Consider the following 25,838-nt stretch of genomic DNA (forward strand, 5'->3'; position numbering starts at 1 on the left):
TGGTAAGCATCCATGTGTGTGTGAGAGAGAGATGGGGGGAGAAGGAGAGAGACAGAAGAAGGAAGAGGCGGATCGATATAAAATAATAGAGTCTCAACCCCAACTTGTGAAGAACTATCCTCAGTGATGCCATGTTTAACCTTCAGTACTTAAAATGTGACTAATTCAGTTTTTCATTTTGGCCCTTCTAGCAGTCTGTGATAGCTGTTCCACTTGTTATGCCAATTGGTAGAAGGAAAGAGGATGAGGTTTCGGTTGGAAGTGCACCCTTGGCAAAGCAGCAGTCGTATCAGGCCTCTGAGTATGCCAGCAGCCCGATAAAAACAAAAACAATAACAGGTATGTGTTAATAACTATAAAGGGACTGTGATTTTATTCTACCATTAACCTGGAAAATTAGACTACCACAATTTCTGGATGCCAGCTGAACATATGAGCCTCCTGGGACCAGAGACAAAGGATTTTATTATCCACAGCATTAGCAGTAGTCAGAGTATTAGCATTTTCTAGTGTTAGTAACTAGAGCCCAATTCCCACTGGGCACAAGGCAGCAGAAATTGGGCAAGGTTGTCAACTGTATATAGATAATTAGATTACAGGAGAGGTCCCCTGAGTTTAGGGAGGCTAAATTTTTATAATAGAAAAAAATCATTCCTGCCCTTTTCTCTAGAGGGAGGCACTATGTCTCCTGTGCAAGGCTGTAAGCAAAGTTAAAAAACTCCTTTGTACAGAAGGAGGGTGATACCTCAGTCTTCTGAGGCTGTTTGCTGTGCAAATATCCTTCAAACCACAGGAAGGATCAAAGGCCATCACTGCCTCTACTTGAAAGACATACAGAAACACAAAAGATCTATGGGAAATCGTCTCGCCATAGCATGTATGTTCTTTTGTAAATCAGTCACATACTTGTGTGGAGGGTGGTCAGGGACAGTTTGATTTTGCATGTCCCTGACGTGCTCCACCACCCCCCCCAACCCCCGCCACTGGTTTGCTCCTTGCTTTTTCCCCCTGAATTAAATATAAGGGTATTGTTGATTAGTTTACATTGTTTGCATTTGTAAGATAAAGTCTGAGTTATAGTTGAGTCCTTCACCCAGGAGATGTACCATATGTCCCCACATTGTACCCATTCGGTGATATCTTACCAAGCCCTCTCCCCTCCTCTTCTTGAATTACTTGTGTTTTTCTCTCCTGTGGGCCTGTGGTTGTTCATTTACTAGTTTCAAATTAGTATTGAGCACATTGGATATTTTCCATTCTTGATATACTTTATTGAGCAGAATGTTCTTTAGCTCTATCTAGGTAAATGTAAGAGAGATAAATTCTTGAAAACTACATTACATCTCAATCTTCTATTCTCTCTTTCTCACATTCTTAGCTAAGTCATCTGTGTAGATGTAAAGCATGACTATTCTTGCATAAAGTAATTTCTTTTCTTCCTTTTGCGTAATAAAGTATAATTCATCAATATATAATAAAAATTATTAATATGCGTAGTTTAAGTGATGTTTTTCTCTTTCACCTCTAATTTTTATGATGATTGGCTACCTTCTGTTGATTTTCTTTTTCTTGAATGTTCACCTTTATTTCTTACAACTCTGATATTCCCAACAATTTTAACAAATGTTTTATATTTCCAGTAAGTATTGGGTCTAAGTGAAATTGAAGGCAGAAAGATTAATAAGACATGATTCTTACATTTAAGGAATTTAAAATATGATTGTATACATAGAAAAGGGTATTTGTGGTTTAGAAGGAAGTGTTAGTATAATTTTTTAGCATTTATCAACAATAAAAATTTTGTAGAACTTTGTAACAATTGCTTTTCCTAAAATACATATTTTGTTTATTGTGTGGATCAGTAAATTGTCACCTGTCCATATCCATAAGCCTTTTACAACTAGGTTTTCTATATCAATTGACAAAAATGCTTATGATTACTTTTGTATCATAGAAAGATTATCTGTAATTAAATATTATTTCCTTTATATATATGTACCCTTTAAGTTCCTTTAGACTTTAGATTTGTAGAGCTGGTCATTTACATAGAGGTTTAGAAATGTCACTTCTTATTAATTTCCACTGGTAAAAATAAATTTACCTTATATGCGTATAATCCACATATTCTGACCTCTGGCCTTACCAGTTAGTCCTGCCCTTTAAATCACACTTGATAATTGATTTACAATAATTGTTAAGGATAATTAATGATGACAGAAAATGCTTATAATGTAAATGAAAATACATGATATAGAACTACATAAAATGTAGTAATAAATTTTGAAATACATCTGTATATGCAGGAAAAGTTTATATGTAAGTTTATATCATATCAATCACATATCAATTATCTGGGAATTATTTTGATTTATTATACTTTCCTATATTTTTATAAGAAATTAATATTAATGTTTTAGTGAGGAAAATAATAAAAGCTAAAAATATAATTTCCCACCATTATTCATTACTTTATAGAATATGAAAATGTAAGCAAACAAATCACATTTTTTTATTTCAAATTACAAACATGAACTGTGGTTATTTCCTTTAGAGTTAAAGGTAATTTCCCTTTCTGTCTTTAATTCTCTCATCTTTCTATCCCTCATATATCCTGCAGGTATTCTTTTTATGTGTAAGTACATCAGTATTTTACTAAATATAGATTCTTACTCAAGTTCACAGAAGGGTTAACAGCTATTAAACTAATGCCTGTGCTTTCTTTGTTTGGGGACTATGAGCATTTATTTTTTATTATTTTTTTTAACAGGAAATTTGGTTATTTTTACATTATACAACAATTTCACATTCATCGTATGGTTATTTCATAATTATTACTTATAACATATACCAATACATCAGAGTTTTAGGAATCTGATACAATTTTGGAACAAACTGTAATAATACATTGATACAAATGGAACTCAAAGAAAGTTAAACAACATTTTTATTTGACAATGTTTCCATATGATCTTTACATACCAAAATTCAAGAATTAGTTCAAGGTCTAAAATACCTAATTTTAGAACTTGAAATTTGATTTTGAGAGAAGTCTGTCAAATATCAAAGGTCAATAAAATAGTAGTCTCTGAATTATCACATTGACTAAAGTGATAATCAAAGATTTCAAAAAGCAAAAACCTTTATTATTTGATATAGAGGAAATTCAGTTTCCCAAACAATCAAAAAACCAAACAAAGACACCATGAAACAAAAATCTCCCTCTTTCCTCTTTTCTTTTTTTATAGAAGGCAAAAAACCCCGGATTTAACATTTATTATCTATAAATTATGTATCTTTCCCATTGGGTACCAATATTTTTGCTTCTCTGGAAAACTTGGCAGTAGTGCTCTCTCCTTTCATGAGAATGCACTGTGTTAAATTTTTTTAACTTAGAATTAAATGTTAAAAGTTCGTTTTATTTTTAATGAAAATATATACTCTTATTTTTATATCAAAAACATATTTTATGATTTCTTTGAATTTATACCTATATCTAAATGTAGTTATTTTAATTATTATTTATATTGCTTAATAAAGTATAATGACTTGGTTAAAGTAGTCATAGCTTGCTGCAAATCTGTATGCCTTTTCTCGGTTTTGGGGTTTTTAAAAATTATCTTAACCATTTAATTGTATAATTCAGTACCATTAAGTATATTCACATTGTTATGAAATATACATTTGTATTTTTTTTAATTTAAATTTTTACATATATATGTGTTAATTGGTTTCCATTTTTTTTGCCTTCACAAAATTAAAAAGATTTAAAATATAATAACGATAACAATGTTTAAGATAAAGATTAGAAACAAAAACCTTATAAAGAATGGGGAAAGGTGTGGGTCCAGTTTCAGTCTTTTACATGTAGACATCCAGTTCTCCCAACACCATTTATTGATTCAAGATGGATAAAGGAGTTAAATTTAAGGCATGAAACAATAAAAATCCTCAAAGAAAGCATAGGAAAAACAGTGGAAGATATTGGCCTGGGGAAAGACTTCATGAAGAAGACTGCTATGGCAATCGCAACAACAACAAAAATAAACAAATGGGACTTCATTAAACTGAAAAGTTTCTGTACAGCTAAGGAGACAATAACCAAAGCAAAGAGACAACCTACACAATGGGAAAGGATATTTGCATATTTTCAATCAGACAAAAGCTTAATAACTAGGATCTATAGAGAACTCAAGTTAATCCACATGAAAAAAGCCAACAATCCCATATATCAATGGGCAAGAGACATGAATAGAACTTTCTCTAAAGACGACAGACGAATGGCTAACAAACACATGAAAAAATGTTCATCATCTCTATATATTAGAGAAATACAAATCAAAACAACCCTGAGATATCATCTAACCCCAGTGAGAATGGCCCACATCACAAAATCTCAAAACTGCAGATGCTGGCGTGGATGTGGAGAGAAGGGAACACTTTTACACTGCTGGTGGGACTGCAAACTAGTACAACCTTTCTGGAAGGAAGTATGGAGAAACCTCAAAGCACTCAAGCTAGACCTCCCATTCGATCCTGCAATCCCATTACTGGGCATCTACCCAGAAGGAAAAAAATCCTTTTATCATAAGGACACTTGTACTAGACTGTTTATTGCAGCTCAATTTACAATCGCCAAAATGTGGAAACAGCCTAAATGCCCACCAACCCAGGAATGGATTAACAAGCTGTGGTATATGTACACCATGGAATACTACTCAGCTATTAAAAAAAATGGAGACTTTACATCCTTCGTATTAACCTGGATGGAAGTGGAAGACATTATTCTTAGTAAAGCATCACAAGAATGGAGAAGCATGAATCCTGTGTACTCAATTTTGATATGAGGACAATTAATGACAATTAAGGTTATGGGGGGGGAGCAGAAAGAGGGACGGAGGGAGGGGGGTGGAGCCTTGGTGTGTGTCACACTTTATGGGGGCAAGACATGATTGCAAGAGGGACCTTACCTAACAATTGCAATCAGTGTAACCTGGCTTATTGTACCCTCAATGAATCCCCAGCAATAAAAAAAAAAAACCTTATAAAGAATGAATGAACATAAATACATTCAGAAATGGAATCAGACAATTGCTACATTGAAATATTAAGCAATAATAATAATAATGCAAAGAAAGTAACATTCACATTGTCAAATAAAAGTATGTCTATTATAGAATGCTTTGACTCTGAGATTCAGTATGGAGTATGGAGTCATCAGTTAATTTCTTATTTTTTTTTAAGTATCAGAAAATAGACAACTAATATTTGTAAGTAAAAGTAAAAGATAATTTCAAAAAACAGATCATGCTAAATCTTACAGACAATAGAAAAAGAAGTAATGCAGCAAAGTCATTCTACTTGATCTGGGTGCACCTGACATTAAAGTTGGAAAAAAATATATTATTCTAAAGGAGAAATTACAAACATAAGTCACTTTTAAATGAGGATACAATATCCTAAACAACATGTACAAAAATACATTTGTATTTTTTAACTGCATATTACAGTAATGTTAATGTTAACATAATGTCTGGATTCCTATTAAAATTATTTTTTTAAACAATTTTCTCAAGGTCCAATGTTGATCTTGAGTTCATCCCCAACACATTATATGGTATTTTGGGCACATGAGGATGATAGCCTGCTGATACTGCACTGGGTTTGAGCAGACCTTTTTCTTTAACAATTTCCATTAGCCAGTGCTAAGTAGCTGGCTGCAGGGGTATCATGTGCTTGGTTGCTGGGAATGTGTTGACAGCAGAATAGCACTGATTCGGTGACACAGTCACGTAGGGCACACTAATCCAGAATACGTGCATGTTCCACATGAAGATAATCTGTTATCACAAAATTCCGAATAATCTTCTAGACAGTCTATATATCCTTCAAAATAAAGAAACTTAAAAGCTTTGACATGTTTACCCTACGTTTTGAGATGTTATAAACCTTGGAATTCTTTTCTTTTATTAACTTTTTAAATTAAATCCTAACTAAACATTAATGCATTTGTGGAGTACAATGTGCTGAACTGATGTACTATGTGGAATGCTTACATCAAACTGATTAACATAACCATCACCTCACCTACTTATTTGTTGTGGTCAGACATTTATACCCTAATCTTAATAGAACCTTGGAATTTTTGACAAGGATATCTGTAAGGGAGATGAAAACTTTATAAAGCAAGGTACTCTATACCTGATAATTCTTACAAAAATACAAACCATTTTTTCTTATATGTTCATTTATTCTCAAATCAAGCAGCATAAGTATAGAGTTAAAATAATGGGAGGGTTTTTAATTCAAGACTCTTCGAACAGTACTAAGATAATTAATAATGACATCTGATAATGATGTAGATTTTTTAGATAATGCTAAAAATTGAAAGTATACTGTACATCTTTTATGTTTTCCTGGATGGACCTGGATCAAGTTCTTCTTAGTAAAGAAGTTAATCAAGAATGGAAGGAAAAGTATCCAATGTACTCAATACTACTATGAAACCAATATATAATCACCTACACATTGATATGAAGGGTAAAACATAACTATAGTCCAGAAAGAAGGAGGGAAGAAGAGAGGAAGGAAACCAGGAGGAGGGAGGTATTTGGTGGCACCTCACCTAATGTGCGTAATGCAATGGTACATTTCAAAACTATTAAGAATGGAGTATAAATGTCTTACCACAACAAATAAGTAAAAGAGGTGATGGATATGTTAATCAGTTCAATACAAGCATTCCACATTGTATATCAAATCAGCACATTGTACCCCATAAATGCATTAATGTACACATTTATGATTTAATAAAGAAAAAAATAATTAAATTTAAAAAAGAGGAAGTATAGAACTTTAGCTTCTGGCCATGATGAAGTAAGAGGGTTTAACTTATATTTATGCTGTAAATAACTAACAAACTGGGCAAAATCTTTGGGGAAAATAATCCTAATGTCTAGACATGGGATAACAGGCTGTACAAGACTGTGGTCTCTCATAGAAGGAAAACTAATGTAAGCCCTAAGATAGCCCTGGCTTTCTGGCTGAAGGCACATTTCAGAATGTATAGCAGAGTGGAACATCTCAGACTGACCTCAGCAGCCTTTCTGAATTATGGAGATAGGAATTGAAGTTTAAGGAAGTAGGAATGACTAGAAATTATGGGATAAAGTTCTAGAGTGTGAGAGAGAGAGAAGGCTATGCAGAAAAAGAACTCCAGAAAGCAACAGTAGAGTTCTCCTTTAGTATTTGCTGAATAGTAAGACGTGCTTTCCTAAATGAAACTCCACAAAGTTGGCCAAAGAATGACATAGGAGCTGTGATATTAATGATTCCTAGACTCACACAGAGCTGGAAGGCATTCAGGTTTCTACTGCCCACAGAACACAATTATTTATTTATTATTTATTTTTTATTGTTGGTGATTCAATGAGGGTACAAAGAATTAGGTTACACTGATTGCATTTGTTAGATAAAGTCCTCTTATACTTGTGTCCCAACACCAACAGGTGTACCATACACCATGAACCCCCCATATCCCTCACTCCTTGCCTCTGGCCATCCTTCATTCCCCTATCCTATCCTTGTGTTAGCTCACCTACTGCCTTCATATTAGAATAGAGTACATTGGATTCTCGCTTCTCCACTCTTGTGATGCTTTACTACGAAGAATGTGATCCACTTCCATTCAGGTTAATACAAAAGATGTAAAGTCTCCATCTTTTTTAGTGGCTGAATAGTGTTCCATGGTATACATATACCACAGTTTGTTAATCCATTTCTGGATTGGTGGGCATTTAGGTTGTTTCCATATTTTGGTGATTGTAAATTGAGCTGTGATAAACAGTCTAGTGCAAATGTTCTCATGATAAAAGGATTTTTTTTTCTTCTGGATAGATGCTTAGTAATGGGATTGCAGGATCAAATGAGAGGTCTAATTTGAGTTCTTTGAGGATTCTTCATACTTCCTTCCAAAAAGGCTGTGTTAGTTTACAGTCCCACCAGCAGTATAAAAGTGTTCCCTTGCCAGGCATGGTGGCTCACACCTATAATCCCAGCACTTGGGAGGCCAAGGTGGGTGGATTATCTGAGCTCACAGGTTTGAGACCAGTGCAAGACCTTGTGTCTTAAAATAGCTAGGTGTTGTGGCAGGAGCTTGTTGTTCCAGCTACTTGGGAGGCTGAAGCAAGAGAATCGCTTAAGCCCAGGAGTTTGAAGTTGCTGTGAGCTATGACTCCACAGCACTATACCAAGGGTGACAAAGTGAGAGGAAAAAAAAAAAGTGTTCCCCTCTCTCCACATCCATGCCAGCAGCTGCAGCTTTGAGACTTTGTGATATGGGCCATTCTCACTGGGGTTAGGTGTTATCTCAGGGTAATTTTGATTAACATTTCTCTTATGATTAGGGACAATGAGCATTTTTACATATGTTTATTAGCCATTACACATATACCACAGCTGGTTAATCCATTTCTGGATTGGTGGAACAGAAGGTTCTGTTCATCTCTTTTGGCCAGGGACATATGGGGTTGTTGGGTCTTTTTTTGTTGATTAATTTGAATTTTCTATAGATCCTAGTTATCAAGCTTTTGCCTGGTTCATAATATGAAAATATCTTCTCTCATTCTGAAGGTTGTCTGTTTGCTTGGGTTGCTGTTTCCTTAGCTGCACAGAAGCTTTTCAGTTTAATTAAGTCCCACTTGTTTATCTTTTTGTTGTTGCGATTACCACAAAAGTTTTCTTCATAAAATCTTTTCCTAGGCTGAGATCTTCAAGTGTTTTCCCCACACTTTTGTTGAGGATTTTTGTTGTTTTATGCTTTAGATTTAAATCTTTTATCCATCTTGAATCAATTTTTGCAAGTGGTGAGAGGTGTGGGTCCATTTTCAGTCTTTTACATGTGATTATCCAGTTCTCCCAATACCATTTATTGTATAGGGATTCTTTTCCCCAATGTATGTTCTTGTTTGGTTTATTGAAAATCAGGTAGGTGGCTGTAAGATGTTTTCTTCATCTCATGGTTTTCTATTCGGTTCCAAATGTTAGTGTCTCTATTTTTGTGCCAATACAATGCTGTTTTGATCACTGTGACTTTATGGTATATCCTGAAGTCTGGTAGGGAGATACTCCTGGCTTTGTTTTTATTACTAAGAATCACCTTGGCTATAAGGGTTTTTTTTCTGGTTCCGTATAAAACGGAGAATTATTTTTTCTAAATCTTGAAAGTATGATGATGGTATTTTAATGGGGATTGCATTAAATCTGTAGATTGCTTTGGGAAGTATAGACATTCTGACAATGTTGGTTTTCCCAACCATGAGAATGATATGTTTTTTCCATTTGTTAATATCTTTTGGTATTTCTTTTCTTAGAGTTTCATAATTTTCTTTGTAGAGGTCCTTTACCTCTTTTGTTCCTAGGTATTTCATTTTTCTTCAAGCTCCTGTGAAGGAAATTGTGTCCTTGATTAGCTTCTTATCTTGGCTGTTACTGGCATATACAAAGGCTATTGATTTGTGGACATTGATTTTATATCCTGAGACATTGCTGTATTTCTTGATCACTTTCAGGAATCTCATGGTTGAGTCTTTGGGGTTCTCTATGTATAAGATCATATCAAGAGTTTGACCTCATCTGTACCCATTTGGATGCCCTTCATTCCCTCTCTTGCCTGATTGTATTGGCGCTGATTGTATCAGCACCATGTTGAATAGTAGTGGAGGTAGAGGACAACCTTGTCTGTTTCCAGTTCTAAGTGGAAAAGCTTTCAGTTTTACTCCATTCAGCATAATATTAGCTGTGGCTTTGTCATAGATGGTGTCGATCAGATTGAGAAATGTGCCACCTATGTATGTATTCTTAAGTGTTCTAATTAGAAAAGGATGCCAAATTTTATTGACTGCTTTTTCTGCATCTATTGAGAGAATCACATGGTCTTTGTTTTTGCTTCTGTTGATAAGGTGAATTATGTTTATGGACTTACATATGTTAAACCGGCCTTGCATCCCTGGGATGAAATCTACTTGATCATGATGAACAATTTTTTTCAATGTGTAGCTGTAATGCCTTGGCTAGGAGAATTTTATTGAGAATTTTTGCATTTATAGTCATTAGTGAAATTGGTCTGAAGTTTTCCTTTTTAGTTGGGTCTTTTCCTCGTTTTGATATCAGGATGATGTTTGCTTTGTAGAATATGCTGGGGAAGATTCCTTCCTTCTCAGTTTTTTGGAATAATTTCTACACTATGGTATAAGCTCCTATTTGAAGGTTTGATAGAATTCTGGTGTGAAGCTATCTGGACCAGGGCTTTTTCTTGTTGGAAGATGTTTTATTGTTTCTTTGATATCAGTTCTTGAAATCGGTCTTTTCAAGAGATCTATTTCTTCTTGATTAAGCCTAGGGAGAGGGTGTGATTCCAGGTATTGATCAATTTCCTCCACATTGTCAAATTTCTGGGCATAGAGTTTCTTGTAGTGCTCAGAGATGATCTCTTGTATCTCTGGGGAATCTTTTCTTTCTCTTTTATTGTTTCTGATTGAGGTTATTAGAGATTTCTGTGTCTAGTTAACCTGGCTAAAGGTTTATTGATTTTATTTTTTTGAAAAACCAACTTCTTGTTTTGTTAATTTTCTGGATTGTTCTTTTGTTTTCAAGTTCATTAATCTCTGATTTAATTTTGATTATTTTTTCTGCTGGGTTTGGGGTTAGATTGTTCTTCTTTTTCCAGTTCCATAAGATAGTTCTTGAGTTTTTTGATGTGATCTCTTTCTGTTTTTTGAATGTAGGCATCCGATGTGATAAATTTCCCTCTTATAACTGCTTTCGCTGTATCTCACAGGTTTTGGTAACTTGTGTCTTAATTGTTTTTATGTTTGAGGAATTTAACAATCAGAATACAATTCTTACTGGTCTTTTGAGGCATTCATTTGAGATTTCAGAAGGGCACTTTCTCAGTAGGGGGCCTAAATTATTCAGAATAAAGGCTACCCTATGCATACCTTAAACAAGCTCATAAGAAAGCTTCTGAAGAAAACAAAACAGCAAGGAACTGTTACAAAAAGGAATCCAATAAGGTCACTATCATAGTCCAACATTATTAAAAGGAATACAATATAATATGATCCAGACATGTAACAACTTAAATATAACATTGTCAAACATTCAATCAAAATAACTAGAGATGCAAAGAAGCAGGAACCTATGACCAGGAGAAAAACTAGTCAATAAGAGTAGACGGAGAATTGTCACAGATTGATAGAATTAGCAGATGTATTATAACATGTATAATAACTATGTTCAGATATTTACAGAAAGTTTGACACAAGAAGAGAGAAATGGCAAATGTATAAAGCCTTAGTGAACTGAGGAATGATACTTGTAAGTAACAGTGACAGCAGGTCTCCCTGAAAGTTCATGTTGACCAGATACTTGGAGCAAATGATGAAACAAGCCCCATGTGGATATCTGTGGATAAATGATTTGGGATTGTATACATATAAAAGGAACACATATTTATATAGCTGTAATATGAAAAACAGTATTAACACAATGGTTGGATTCTTTCCCACAGCCCTGATATATGTCTAGGAATAAATTATATAATGTAACCCCTCACTTTGTAATTATAGAGATTGAATCATAAAGAGGATAAGTAACTTGTCTAAAGTTAAAAAGATATTTAATGAAAAAAATTTTTTAATTTAAAATACCCATATATGGTAGCCATTCTTTGATTATTGGTTTCTTTCTTTCTTTTTTAAAGGCAAAATGAGTCCTAAAATTCAGGTCTCTGCAAATTTAATCATCTGCTATTTCCTCTTTGATACCTATCATATATCCAGCTAACTACGATTCCTTTTTTTCTTTGTTGTTGCTAAGGAAATTTTTTAAATTTGAAGCCCTATAGCAATAAGACAGTGAAGAATTTTACATCAGAGTTACTAAGATGGATATAACTGGAAAACACTTCATTTCTCTTTGATCAGAGCTTGGATCGCTCCACCTGTCTTTAATTGGGTGTCACCTTACTCATTCACAGTTAAGTTCCTGCTGTAGATTCATCAAAAACAATGAGACTGAAAAACAGGCTGTTGGTATGTTTTAGATCAGTGGCCACCAGATATTTAGCAGTTGGGAAGTTAATAGAAACAGAAGTAGGGATAGCCTATGTATACCACTCTTTAAAGAAATTTGACTATGCAGACACTTCGGTATATCTGTAGCTATAGAGCAGTAAAGAGGAGAGAAGGCAGAATTGGAAATACAATAAAGGGTAGGAATAATTTATACCATGAGATTATAGATAAGCAGGATATAAAGTCCATGCACAGATATAAGTCCTAACATTCAGGAAAATCACCTCTTCCTGTAAGAAAGGAAGATAAGGAAATAAAAATTAATGCCATTATAGATCAATTTAGTTATTTTTCTCTCCACAAACAAGTATTTATGCAGGATGAGTCTTGTTCTTGTGCTGTTTTAGAGAATAGGAAAATTTTTAAGGCAAGACCTATAGTTTTCACCTACAGGAAATGTATTTCTTCAATGAAAACAAAACATGACATTACACTTTACTTTGTTTTTTTCATCAGACTTATATTTTATTTTAGGTTTGAAACTGCTTTAAATAAAAAAAGAATCATTCTAGCCATAGGCAGTGTATCTTGTAGGATGGTTTTTAAGTAGGAAGAATTTCAACTTCAGTTAGTAATAGTTGCTCCTTAAAGCACTGATATATTTTGAATTTCTAATTTGTAAGAACTGTAGGTTATAAGCAAAACGGGTCATGAATATTCATCTAAAAATACTCAAGCTGTCCTTTACATGATTAAGCTTGAACAGCAAGCAGATATGTTCTAAATTGCATTGTCCAATTAGTATTAATATCTAAGAAATAAATTTTCTGTGGGATTATGTATATTAAAGGTTCTTTGCTTTAATCGTGTAGTTTATCTTAAAATTCCATTCCTTTGTGATTAGCTATTTAATTTAATTGTAAATATTAAAGCATGGACACTAATATGTAATTTGTAATTGATTTTATTTTCTTGGGATAAAATGAAGTTTAAAAAATATTTTATCATTTTAGAACAGAAGAAGTTTGAAAATAAAGTGAAATATATCTCATGAAGTTCATCTAAAATAAAATAATTTGAAAATGTCATTCAGAAAGTTGTCAGAGAACTTAAGGAAAACAGATTTGCTATGTTATTTTTTTCCCTTTTGTATGTTGTAAAAAAAAGCTTATTTTTATTTCTAAATCAAAATTCATGGGAAAAGTATTAGCAGAGCTTAAAATGATACTTAAAATTCAAATTATTTTACAAGTTGCTTCTGCACTATTTTGGTCAATCAGGATGATTTGTAATTAAATAATATTTCTAAGACTGGTTTCCTAAAAGAATTCACCTTCAACAGTATGAAGCATCCCTTGATCTTTTGATAATGACATTTTATAGCCCTATCTATCACTTGTACTACTTGCTTGGCTTTTTACTAGTTACTTTAATTCCTGCATTGCTCTTGTTCATATAAGAACTCCTAAAATAAATCATCAGCTCACAGAAATATAATTTTACTGCTTTTAGTGTGCCTTTATGTCCTGCAAATTATTTTATAGTTAGTATATTTGTTGATTGTGTTCAGTTTAGTGAGAATGTGTTCAATTTAGTTAGCAAACGAGGTTTATTGAGGGTTTTAAAAAATATATTGCACTTTATCATGCAAATAATTTCCTATCTTCTTAGAACTTTTATTTTCAAGAGTTAAACTAGTAATTAATTCATATTTAATTCTTTAAAAAACTATTTTTCCTAACTTCTTTGGCTCATGTTTTATTTCTATAGGACTGTAAAGCAGAAGATTTGTGTATAGTTTCTTTTATTGTGTTCAAGTTTTTCTTCTCATTTTTACTTTGAAGGTAGAGCATAGACTCCATTAAATTTTGTTAGAGGAGAAAGTTTTAGAAGGTAAATTATTTTAATATTGAGAGCTGTACTTTATTGGAATTCTTTTACTTTAATTACCTTCAGCATTCTCTGATTCCTCCTCGTTTTAAATATTCTGGCTTAAGACTAGATCAAAACAAACAAAAAGGAGGAAAAATACCAGTATCTCCTCCCCAGCCTCCAAAACTATTTCTTGGTTTCCCTCAGCACAGCCAAGGCAGGTTCACATTTCGTAAAAGCATTAATAAACACTGAGAAGGAATGAATTAAAACAAATACATCGAACACAACCTTTTTAAAATAGTTAAGTTTTAGAAATGTCGTCTCTATATATTTTTCTTAGTTAATTCCTATTAGTAATTTTTTTTCCGGAGGAAGCATCCATAGCACTTACTGAGTTATACATTAAATATATGTATCACCATGTTACTAATAAAGCATGCAAGATAATTATAATTTCAATAACATTTAAATCTAATTTTAAGAGAGTTTTAATAATATGTCAATAATATTTTAGTAAGGGGATATTGCATTTTCAAAATACTGTTTAATCCTTTGTTATAATAGCTTAGGACTTAGTTTTTAATTCAGTTTATTGCAATAGTTGGAATCTGGCTGACATAATTTCACTTCAGTAAAATATATAATATCGTAGAAGGAAAAAGACCAATACTGATTGAACTCAGGATACTTAAATTCAGCGTCATCCATTTTGCAAAGATTTGCTGACATCAGGCTAATAAATTTTCACCTCCTTATATAAATAAGGTAATTATTTCAATTTATTGGGAAGTTGTTGCCTTTTCCTTTTAAATAAATTTGTTTTCTCTTTAATCCAGGTGTTTAAGTGTCTTTTAGAGGACTCTTTTAAAAGTACATATTAAAATTATAAGGATTAATTTAGTTAGAAATAGATAATAAAATTTGAGAACCTGCTTAACTAACCGTATGTAAATTATAATATGCCACCATTAACTGAAATGAAGGATTGAAGGGCCTCTCCCAATTCCTTATCATTCAATGTCCACTCTTCTTCAGTATACTTAACATAGTATTATCGGTGGCCTTCTGACTTTGGAGAAGGGCCCCAATGACATTAATAAACTTTCTCATTTTTAGATAAAAATAAATATGAAGAGATATTCTTATGTTTTTCCCCAACAGCTCTACAGATGGCCTTGTAGTTTTGAGTATTATAGTTTTGAAGAATGTTATTATCTGGAAATTCATGAATCCTCTCAGATAAGGCCCAGATAGGAAGATCCTGTGAAGCAAGTTCATTGTATACTTGTCTGCTGAAACAGAACACATTCATACGCAACAAATTCCATGAAGATTTATTACTGTACTTACAAATAGGCGCAAAGGGACAATAAAAGCCTAGGTTCAGGAAAACTTCTCAGGACAAATGGTGTCTCATTTGTACATACCCTACTTGTACTGCAGCTGAGGGATCCTGGAAGGCATCCCTCTCTTGGTTTTTTTTATCTGCAGGCAATGTGCCTTGCTGGCTTTTAAAGCATTCTAGGGGCCCCAAGCTGTTCTGTCCTTTCCTAGCTCAGAATGTTGCATCCTAAGGTAGGATTGTACAGTTACTCTTGAATACATAAGCGCAAAAGGGAACTGGGTCAGTCCAAGGACACCTGGATAACTATGTTTTAGGTTCTCAGGAGCCAGTTAAATTAAGAAAGGTATTGGCTCAGGTAGTAAAATAAATCTTTTGGGGTAGAAATGAGAGGAGTGAAAAAGCCAGTAGCATCTCAAATATGCAGGCTCAGCCATAGAGGCATTGGGCTAATAACTAGTGAATATGGTAATGGAAGTACTGAGAGCCAGATGAGCTAGAAAGGTACTGAGGTTAAATTATTCTTGAGGAAGAAAGCCTAGGAAGGGGTGGGGGAAAGCTCCATGATACACTTAAAGCATTTTGGAGTCTCATCAGCTGCAGAACAGGGCATGGCATGTATGACTACTAACATATTGCCTCCCTAATTGACAGTGTGGTCCCTTTATTAGAGAATGAACATTGCTAGATTAGAAAGGACTTTCTGATTACAAGCAACAGAAACTGTATTCAAAGGATTTCAAGTAAAGAATAAAAATGGGAGGCGGCTATTTATTAACTCCCATAACCAAAATGGTAAGAAAGGCAAAGGAAGTTCTTTTCCTCAGAATGACTTGCAACCAGAGACTCTATACTATCTGGGAATTTTTTTTCCCCTAAAGGACTACTACCCTTATCCAGAGGAGGGAAGGTGGCAATACCTTATTCCAGCTTTCTAAGCTGCCCTGCAATGTTTGAGTCAAATATTGGATCTAGGACACATGAAGAATTACCAGCAGTGTTTATAATCCCTGGGCAATAAGGGGTCATTTTAATCCCATAGCCTAGAGTTAAAGATGACTTTTTATGTTGGCTTAACTTTCTCTTTCTGAACATAAGTTTCTTGACATAGCATTGTACATGGCTATGGTACCTCTGAATTCATATATTTAATTCTCTGTGATCAAAGAGAAATAGATCTTGTCCAATGTCTATTGAAAACATACCTTGAAAGGATTTTGCTTCACCTGTCTTGAATCCTGTGCTCACATTTTGGTCAGTCATTATAGCCTGGGAGGTTAGATAATTGTAAGAATAGCAGAAACATGGCTCATGAGGATCATTTTTATGTCCTTTTTTTTGTAGTTTTTTTTTGGCCAGGGCTGGGTTTGAACCTGCTACCTCTGGCATATGGGGCTGGCGCCCTACCCCTTTGAGCCACAGGTACCGCCCAATGAGGATCATTTTTGAGTCAGATATTCTATTTTGTGTCTACTATTTTTCGTATTACTATTAGTTATGTAGGTTTAAAATATAAACTGTTGATTACCTAATCATCTTGGACTTAATGACAGTCACAAATTCATGTTTTGATAGGAAGAATGTAAATGGTATAAAGGCATATGAACTAGGGGGCAGGGAAAAAGAGTGTAGAAGAAAAAGACATAAAATACATGAGATAGATTGTAAACTTTACAAAGATTTTAGGGAGTTTAATGTTTGTTTTTTAATCTGAGGGTTTCTTTAGTCAGGGAAAAGGAGTTAGGATGTGTTTTTATTATATATGGTTTTGAACAATACAGTTCTGCTTTGTACAGTTTATTAATTTTCAACTTTATGTTTCATTATAAAGATTTTTTCCAAGAGATCCATTAATTTGAATTATCATAACATGATTTAAACTATATTGTCACTTAATTTTAAAGTTATTTGAGAACATTCTGTGATGTTAATAAGTAAAAGTTTTTCAAACATAAAGTTCTTTGGAAATAAGTGTAAGTTATTCTAGTTTTTATACAAACTGGCAAGAATTCAGCAAAAATTCAACCAAATTGTTTTTTATGCAGTCTTTTCACCCCCTTTTAGCAGTCAGAACAAGATTATAGTTTCCAGATGAAATTCTGAATGTCACATAGTGATGACGTATATTTTCCTGGTTGGCTCAGCATGAGATGCAATTTTGCATGCCATGTCACGCTGACTTGCAGAATCCCAAAGCCATTATTTCCCCAGGGGGTTTTAAGAGTGATAGCGTTGAACGCAGTTTATATTTTGATGAGAAGTTTCAGGCATTGTTGCAGTTCTGTGGCAAGTTGCTTAAAGCTTTAAATACTGTCTAACCTTTAGAAATTAAAAAAAATAGTATTGCTATATAAAAGTCACTTTCCCTTCAAGTCATTTAAATTTATATTGACAAATACAGTTGCCAAAAATAATAATCAGTATAAAATATAGATCAAAAATTAGGAAGATAAAGACCCAAAACACTAAGACTTTGATCCTAGCCTCATCCCTTGTTAAGCTAACTTCACACAGCCTTGTTTGATTCCTTTGTAAAATGATAATAAGCATACTCAACAATACCTCACAATGTTGTTGTAACACTCAAAGTAAGGTATATGAAAGTTCTTTAAAGTGATAAAACTGATAAAGGTAAAGATCATATTTTTGATGCTTGGATTTTAAAAGGAAACTGTAGACTTCAAGTATGGTGAAGTTTAATTTACCTTATGGTATAATTTTATGCTCTCTATTCTCCTGTGGAGTTTAGTCATCTGTAAGATTCCTTTAAGCACAGTGTATCAATTCATGTCTATATAATACAATTTATTCCATGGTGACAATCTGCCCTCTTTTTTTTATATTCAGCTAACTGACCTGTTTTGCTATACCTATCTTTTCTTTTTCTTTTTTTTTTAAATATGAAAAGGCATATCCAATTGCCTGCACATCTCTAACTAGGTATCTTATGGGGTGCTCAAGCCTAACATGTCTTGTTTAATTTGCCTTCCTAAATCTTTGCTAGTGTGTATCTCTCTTTCCTCATCCATTTACTATGTTGCTCAAGGCTGAAACCTAGGATTCGTCCTTAGTGTCTCCCTTTTCTCTCCATTCTACCTCCAAGTTATACCTTGAATGTGTTTGTTTATGCTGCAGCCTAGTCATAGCCACATCAATTCTTGTATAGAATAATGTAAGGGTATTCCAACTAGTCTATTGTTGGCATTCCATATTATTTTACGTTTTCATCTCAGTTACCTAATTCATTATCCATATAGCAGCAAAAGTCTAAAAAAAATCTCAAATTCATCATGTCATTTCCTGCTTGAAACATGTTAGTTGCTTCTCATTGCATGTAAGATAAAAACCAGACTCCTTGCCATGGCCACAAAGTTTGATCTGATCTACTAATCTCTGTGGGGATCGTCCTTTCCATCTTCATCATTTTTTTTTTTTATTAGAGACAGAGTCTCACTTATGGCCCTGGGTAGAGTGCCGTGACATCACACAGCTCACAGCAACCTCCAACTCTTGGGCTTAAGTGATTCTCTTGCCTCAGTCTCCCGAGTAGCTGGGACTACAGGCGCCCGCCACAACGCCCGGCTATTTTTTTTTTTTTTTTTGGTTGCAATTCAGCCGGGGCCAGGTTTGAACCCGCCACCCCCATCTTCATCATTTTTCTCTACAGAGATCCTCTTTCATTTCCTCATACATTTCATGATTTTTCTTGCTCTGCGATCTTTTGCATGTGCCATTTTTCCTATTTCCATTGCTTTTTTTTCATAGCTACATACTTTTAGGGAAAAGAGTCATTACTATAGACATTAGGAATTGGAAACATTTTCATTGAGGGGATACAGCTTGAAGCAGGTCTTATAGATAGGATTTGTAACAGCCAAGTAGGGCCACTTCACTTGGATGTTAACAGTGGAGGGAAGAGGTTGATTAGCGATTTTTTAGTGGAAGTAATGGAAAATAAAATTGAACAGTTTCAAAGAGGTAAGACCAGCTTATACGTGGGTCATTATGAAAGTTTTCAGATTCACAAAAATCAAAAAATATAAAATCTGTGTGGATGGAAACAAGTGATGCCCTCCCTGCAACACTGATAAGTTTAGCAAGTTGAAACTTGCATGGGTGAATCAGAGATGACTCTATGTTGACTATGTTTCTGGGAAGCGAAATAATAGACCATAATACCATCTATCTCAAAATTTGTGTAGTAACCTATGTATAGGGACAAGAAAGCCAGATAGAGAACTTTGGCTAAGATGCTTTTATTCTTAAATAGTATTCTACCATAGAGAATAGTCTATAGGGTGGAACAAAAGGAGGACCCTTTGCAAAACTACTTTGTAGTGATGAAGATTTTCAACAGATTGGTAGCCAAGGAAATGAAGAAGAACATACAACCTGAAGCAAGAAAAACAACTTTTTTTCTTACCTTTTTCAAAAGGCATATATAAATTTGTATTTATTTCCAGAAAGTCCCAAATCATTTTTAGGATTATACATGAGCTTCTTTTCCATAGCCACACACATGTGGTTTAGAACAAAGGGAGAGTTCATCATAAGCCAGTGCTTTTACAATTATTGTACTTTATACACGATGATAAAAATTTCTCTCTTTACCAGCATTGATCTCTTTCTTTAGAATGTAAGATCCTCAAGGTGTGACTACAGCCTAAAATACCTCTTTGTATCCCCAACACCTAGCATAAGTAAGGCACTTAGCAATGCTTATTGAATATAGCTAAGCAACTTTTCCACAGCTCAAAAATCTTGGAAAAGCCTAGCATTTTTCTTTATCTCATTTCAAATGTTTTCCAAGCAGTATCAAAGAATGGAAGAATAGCAATATAATAAGCTGTGGTGTATGTATACCATGGAATACTATTCAGCCATTAAAAAAAAATGGAGACTTTACATCCTTCGTATTAACCTGGATGGAAGTGGAAGACATTATTCTTAGTAAAGCATCACAAGGATGGAGAAGCATGAATCCTATGTACTCAATTTTGATATGAGGACAATTAATGACAATTAAGTTTATGGGGGGGGAAGCAGAAAGAGGGATGGAGGGAGGAGGGTGGGGCCTTGGTGTGTGTCACAGTTTATGGGGGCAAGACATGATTGCAAGAGAGACTTTACCTAACAATTGCAATCAGTGTAACCTGGCTTATTGTACCCTCAATGAATCCCCAACAATAAAAAAAAACTATTCACGAATAGGCATCTATTTGCCTGTATTCCTGTTGTGCTATTTTTTTTTAAATGCTTCTGCCGTCTCCTAAAGATGTAAGGAAAAGGAGTGAGAGAAAGGTGATGGGAGTATGATTCTCTTCTACTGTGTTCTTCAACTCTGTTTTCTTGTCAGTGTGCTTGCCTTTAAGGACTTGCAAAGATGACTACATGGCTGGAGCAGAGAAAGCATTGGGAAGAGGGATGGACAGGGAAGTAAGAAAGACAGTAAAGAAGCCAATTCTGTAGGGACTTACAGACCAGTGTAAGCTTTGACTAATAAAAGCAAGCAATATTTTTTTGAAGGGCTTGAGTAGAGGAGTGATAATGACCTTTTTTTGTGATATGACCTACCCTTATACTATAAAGCACTCTGATTTGTGAATAGGCTGTAGGAAGAAAGTATAGAACCAGATAAGCTATTTGCCATATTTCTGTTGCCATAATGTATGCCTGGAATCATGGAGACTTAGACCTGGCTATATCATTGGTGGATGCAAGGTCAAATTCAGGATATATTCTGAGACAGAGTTAGTAAGATTATGGTAATTTTAGGATATATGGTATGACAGAGAGGGTATGTTTTTTTTTCTTTGTTGTTTGTTTTTTATTGAGCAGCTGCAAAGATGCTGAGTATTTACTGAGACTTGAACAACTATAAAACAACTGTAAGATGAAGAGTATGGGGGCAGAGGGAGGCTCAAGATGTTTGCTTTGACTATGTTAAATTTGAAATTCCTATTAAATATCCTAGTGGAGATATTGAGTAAGAAGTAGGATGAATAGTCTTAAGTTTAGAGGAGATATCCAAACTGTTAACCTGGGAATAAAATCCTCATAGAGAATAGTTAAAACCATGACATTGAGTGAAATCATCTAAGCCAGTGATTCTCAACCTTCCTAATGCCACGACCCTTTAATATAGTTCCTCATGTTGTGGTGACTCCCAACCATAAAATTATTTTCATTGCTACTTCATAACTGTAATTTTGATACTGTTATGAATCGTAATGTAAATATCTGATATGCAGGATGTATTTAGGCGACCCCTGTGAAAGGGTTCTTCAACCCCCAAAGTGGTCACGACCCACAGGTTGAGAACTGCTGATCTAAGCCTTGGACAATTTCAGCTTTACAGCAAGAAAACTGACGAGGAGTTACCAGTGAAGTGGGAGGGGAACTTACAGATTGTGGTATTTAGAAAAAAAAGTTTAAAAAGTGTTGTAAGAAAATGGAAGTTGGTGGCGCCTGTAGCTCAAGTGGCTAAGATACCAGCCACATACACCAGAGCTGGCGGGTTTGAATCCGGCCTGGGTCTGCCAAACAGTGACAACTACAACCAAAAAATAGCTGGGCACCTATAGTCCCAGCTACTTGGTAGGCTGAGACAAGAGAATCGCTTAAGCCCAGGAATTGGAGGTTGCTGTGAGCTGTGACACCACGGCACTCTACCCAGGGCGATAGCTTGAGGCTCTGTCTCAAAAAAAAAAAAAAAAAAAGAAGATGGAAGTTATCAACTGTTTTAGATTAGTCAGTGTTGTTCAATAACTCTAAAAAACCAGCAAAAGAATCTCAATGACAACACAGTAGAATTTATTTCTTGCTCGAGGAAGGTCTGCTGCTGGGTTCATAGTCCAGTAGCTTTCCTGCAAGCAGTGAACCAGTCACCTTGAATTTATCCACTCTGCTGATCCTTAGGGCTTCAGGTTCAGAAAAGTATTCGAGGAAGATAAGGATTTTGCTGATGATGTATCATGAGAGCTAAAGGGCACATGGAAGAGATTCCAGTGTTGTTATGAACTGAGAAGTGGGGTCAGATGGGATTGTACAGATCTGTTGGGTGATGAGAATTTGGGTAATAGGAATAGTTTGTAGAATTTTGGGCTTTTCCTGGTGGCTGATGTAAATGAAAGATAAAGGGTATGGGAGAATTAACTTTGGGGTTTATCAGGCAGAATTAGGTGGCAAGACTGTTTTAGGACTAGAGGGATGTGTTCTTTCCAGGATTACTCAGGTTATATAGTACTATTACAGTTTTTGTAACATATCTATATATCTTAGACACAATTCTCTTATTCACATATTCTAAGTGTAACTTTATTTTTTTTTGTGGTAGAGGTATAGGACCTAATTTATCTTTGATACTCAATTCTCAGTTAAAGAAGTAAAGTCACACTAGGGCTAATCATACATTTCTGGCCCTATCTGTAGTATACTGGTTGATTTTCTGTGCAGTATGGTTTGCTTAAACTTTGTGCATCTTTGCCATTGTCCATGTTCTCTCTGTCTGTAGTTCTTTCTTCCTTTGATTTAAGAATTCCTGTTCAGTCCAACTCTATGTTACCTTCTCGTGAAGACTTTCCTACCAATGCTGGATTGAATTAATCTTTCTCTGTTCCCAGAATATTTTATAATACTTTTATCATAGTGTTTGATAATCATAACATATAATCATGTTTACTGTCTTTCTCTTGGAGGACATGGATTATGTCATATTTTTTAGCCCTTGCCTCAATGACCTAGTGTGTAGTAAATAGATACGGAATCAAATTTTTGAGTTTATGATGAACAAGATTCATTGCCACCTACCTTTCCCTCCACTTTTATCTTTTTTTTCTCTTTTAAGAAAAAAAATACATGTGAACATTCATATTTTAGTAGCAATCTGATTAACCAAAGTCGTCTCATTCATTTTTTTTTTTTTTATTATCCCCTAGTTAGATTATCTTCAGTTTTTCTCTGAACCCTTATAAGTAACTATAAAGACCAAAGTTCAGTTATGGACTTAACTGCAGAAAGGGAAAGAGTGTAAAGGGTACATATGAAGGGTGAACTTCAAATATTGACACCCATTTTATAATTCTACATTAAAATCAGCTTCATTATTTTATAGTCACACTTAGAATAATTTGGTCTTTATAACGAATCTTAGTTCTGAGTGTAAGATATTGGAAAACAATGCCAACCTGTTGCAGCTGCAAGAAAAAAGACTACCTCTTTCAAGCTAAAAATTCTTCAAGATCGCATGGAACTATCTGGAAGTGCTGTAGCTCATTTGTTACCCTGTGCTGTGATTGCTGGTGGTGGCAGTGTTGTGTGGTGTACACACACTACAAAAGTTCTGGAAGTTTGAAGTTTTTGTTGATGTTTCTTTGGTTTGGTTTGATTTGTTTTGGGGTTTGAGGGCACAGTGAAAGAATTTTAATGATCTCAGCAGAGCAGTGTAGAAACCTATGCACAACTTGAAGGGCAGATTCTAAAGACATTCATATCTTTGCTTTACTGGTTATTAATAAGATGATGTTAATCAGTGCATTCACTCTTTGCTTGCATCTGCCCTCTCTTTTACTTCATTCTCTTCTTCCTTATCCCCTTCTTTCTATTCCTCCCCTTTTACATTTCTCTTTTTTTCTTTCTCAACAAACTTCAGAATCTCTGCCCTGCCCCATGGTTTTCCAGTGAGATTTAGGCAGCCTTTAGTATGTATGTCCTAAAAGTTTATAGCAGAGAAAGCTGAAACCAAAACAGTTGAAGTGATTTTATTTTATTTAAAAAATATTTTAGGAGTCAGGATCTTGTTCCATCACCCAGGCTAGAGTGCAGTGAAATAATCATAGCTTACTGCGGCCTCTAACTCCTGGGCTCATGTGATCCTCCTGCTTCAGTCTCTTTCTTCCAAGCAGCTGGGACTACTGGCATGCCACACCATGCCTGTCTAACATTTTTACTTTTTGTAGAGGTGGAGTCTCCTTCCTATGTTGCCCAGGTAGGTCTTCAACTCCTGCCCTCAAGGGATCCTCCCCTCCCAACCTGGAATTACAGGCATAAGCCACTGTGCCTTGCCCAGTTGAAGTGATTTTAAGGTCCCGCATTTTGAATTAGTAGAATAAAATTAATGGGAACTAGGTTTTGGATTCTCCTTCATTTATGCTTTCAGGAAACTAAAATATATTTAATCCCACTGGTATCTGGAATTCTACTAGTACGCAGTTTATTTTCTGTTTTTATTTTAAACCTAAAACCTTCTATATTGTATAGGCTTTCCCCACATTACAAACAAGATAGGTTAAGTTAAGATGAATTTGTATGTAAGTTGGAATAGGTACATTTACCTATTTCCTTTAATGGCCTCTGTTAGTAAGCGTGAGTCATACATCAGTCAGATGTTTGTAACTCAGGGACTGATTGTAATAGCCTCTGTTTGTAAGTGTGAATTGTCCCTAAGTCGGATGTTTATAACTTAGGCACTGCCTATATGTGTAAATTCTGTGAAGACTAGGACTGTGTCTGTTTTGCTTACCACAGAATTCTTACCCTAGGTACTAAAAGTTTAATTAGGTGCTTTGTAAGTAGTTTTTGAAAGATTTTTTTTTTTGCATGTTGTAATTATGTGATATTATAATTCCCACCCCCCACCTTTTTTCCTTCCTTCTTCCTTATTTTTCAGTGAGCTACTTTTTCTAAATGGTACATATTATCATTGGTACATATTACTTAATGAAAGAATTTCAAAAAATAGACCAAATAATTCATGAAAAATGTGAATAATTGGGTAGCGCCTGTGGCTCAAGGAGTAGGGCGTCAGCCACACATGCTGGAGGTGGTAGGTTCCAACCCAGCCTCAGCCAAAAACTGAAAAAAAGAAAGTGAATAATTAACACTTTATCCTACTTTTTCATAATATTTTATTGGTAAGATAATAAAATGTGATACTACATATTATTCTTGTGTCAAGATTTGGTTTTACTTATGAGGGATTTATCCTCCTTCCTTAAAATTCTTCCCCAGAAATCTGGAAAGTGTGCCCTTCTTGACAGCTGTGTGTTCACCATTCCGTCTTAAGCCTTCTGTAAACTTAAAGTGAGACAACTCCACCATCATGCTTCAGGAGTTACTGAAGCATTTCTCTTACCTAGTGGCCTTGCAACTTTTCCCTTTTTATCATTTAGAGAGCCTTGATGCCCTTATGAGTTTTTTTTAGTTCTTTTTGGTAGTTATTTTCAGTTTGCCTGTGACTCTTTAAAGCATGCTGCCTTTTCCAGGATGATTTATGATCTCAGTTGAGATTTTATATTTATATCTTTTGAGTTTCCTTTTATGTAATTGAACTGTGGTTAATGGCGTTTCCACGGTATAATATTGTCTTGTTTATGAATATATGGCCAAACAGCTTAATTTCCCATGAACACACAGGAGAAACCAAAGTTGACATATACTTTTCTTCGTGATGATTACTTAAAATTTCAAATAAAAATGCAACCATAACTAGGTGCTTTACACAATGGTATGTTATTTTGACAAGAATATCAAATATTATGGTATTAGGAAAA

General features: G+C 34.6%; 1 protein-coding gene across 9 annotated transcripts in view; it reads left to right on the plus strand.

Moving 5' to 3' along the window:
- The window catches only part of VPS13B (vacuolar protein sorting 13 homolog B), a 980,186-nt gene that overhangs the window by 417,843 nt on the left and 536,505 nt on the right, over positions 1–25,838 (plus strand). For 7 of the 9 annotated variants that reach the window (XM_053558614.1, XM_053558617.1, XM_053558615.1 and 4 more), the window contains one exon: positions 192–339. In XM_053558614.1, coding sequence (XP_053414589.1) covers positions 192–339 — 148 coding nt within the window. The remainder of the gene's footprint in view (positions 1–191; positions 340–25,838) is intronic. The other 2 variants (XM_053558625.1, XM_053558618.1) reach the window with 1 other exon arrangement.

This window comes from Nycticebus coucang, chromosome 13 (genome assembly GCF_027406575.1).
Source record: "Nycticebus coucang isolate mNycCou1 chromosome 13, mNycCou1.pri, whole genome shotgun sequence".
Taxonomy (NCBI): Eukaryota; Metazoa; Chordata; class Mammalia; order Primates; family Lorisidae; genus Nycticebus; species Nycticebus coucang.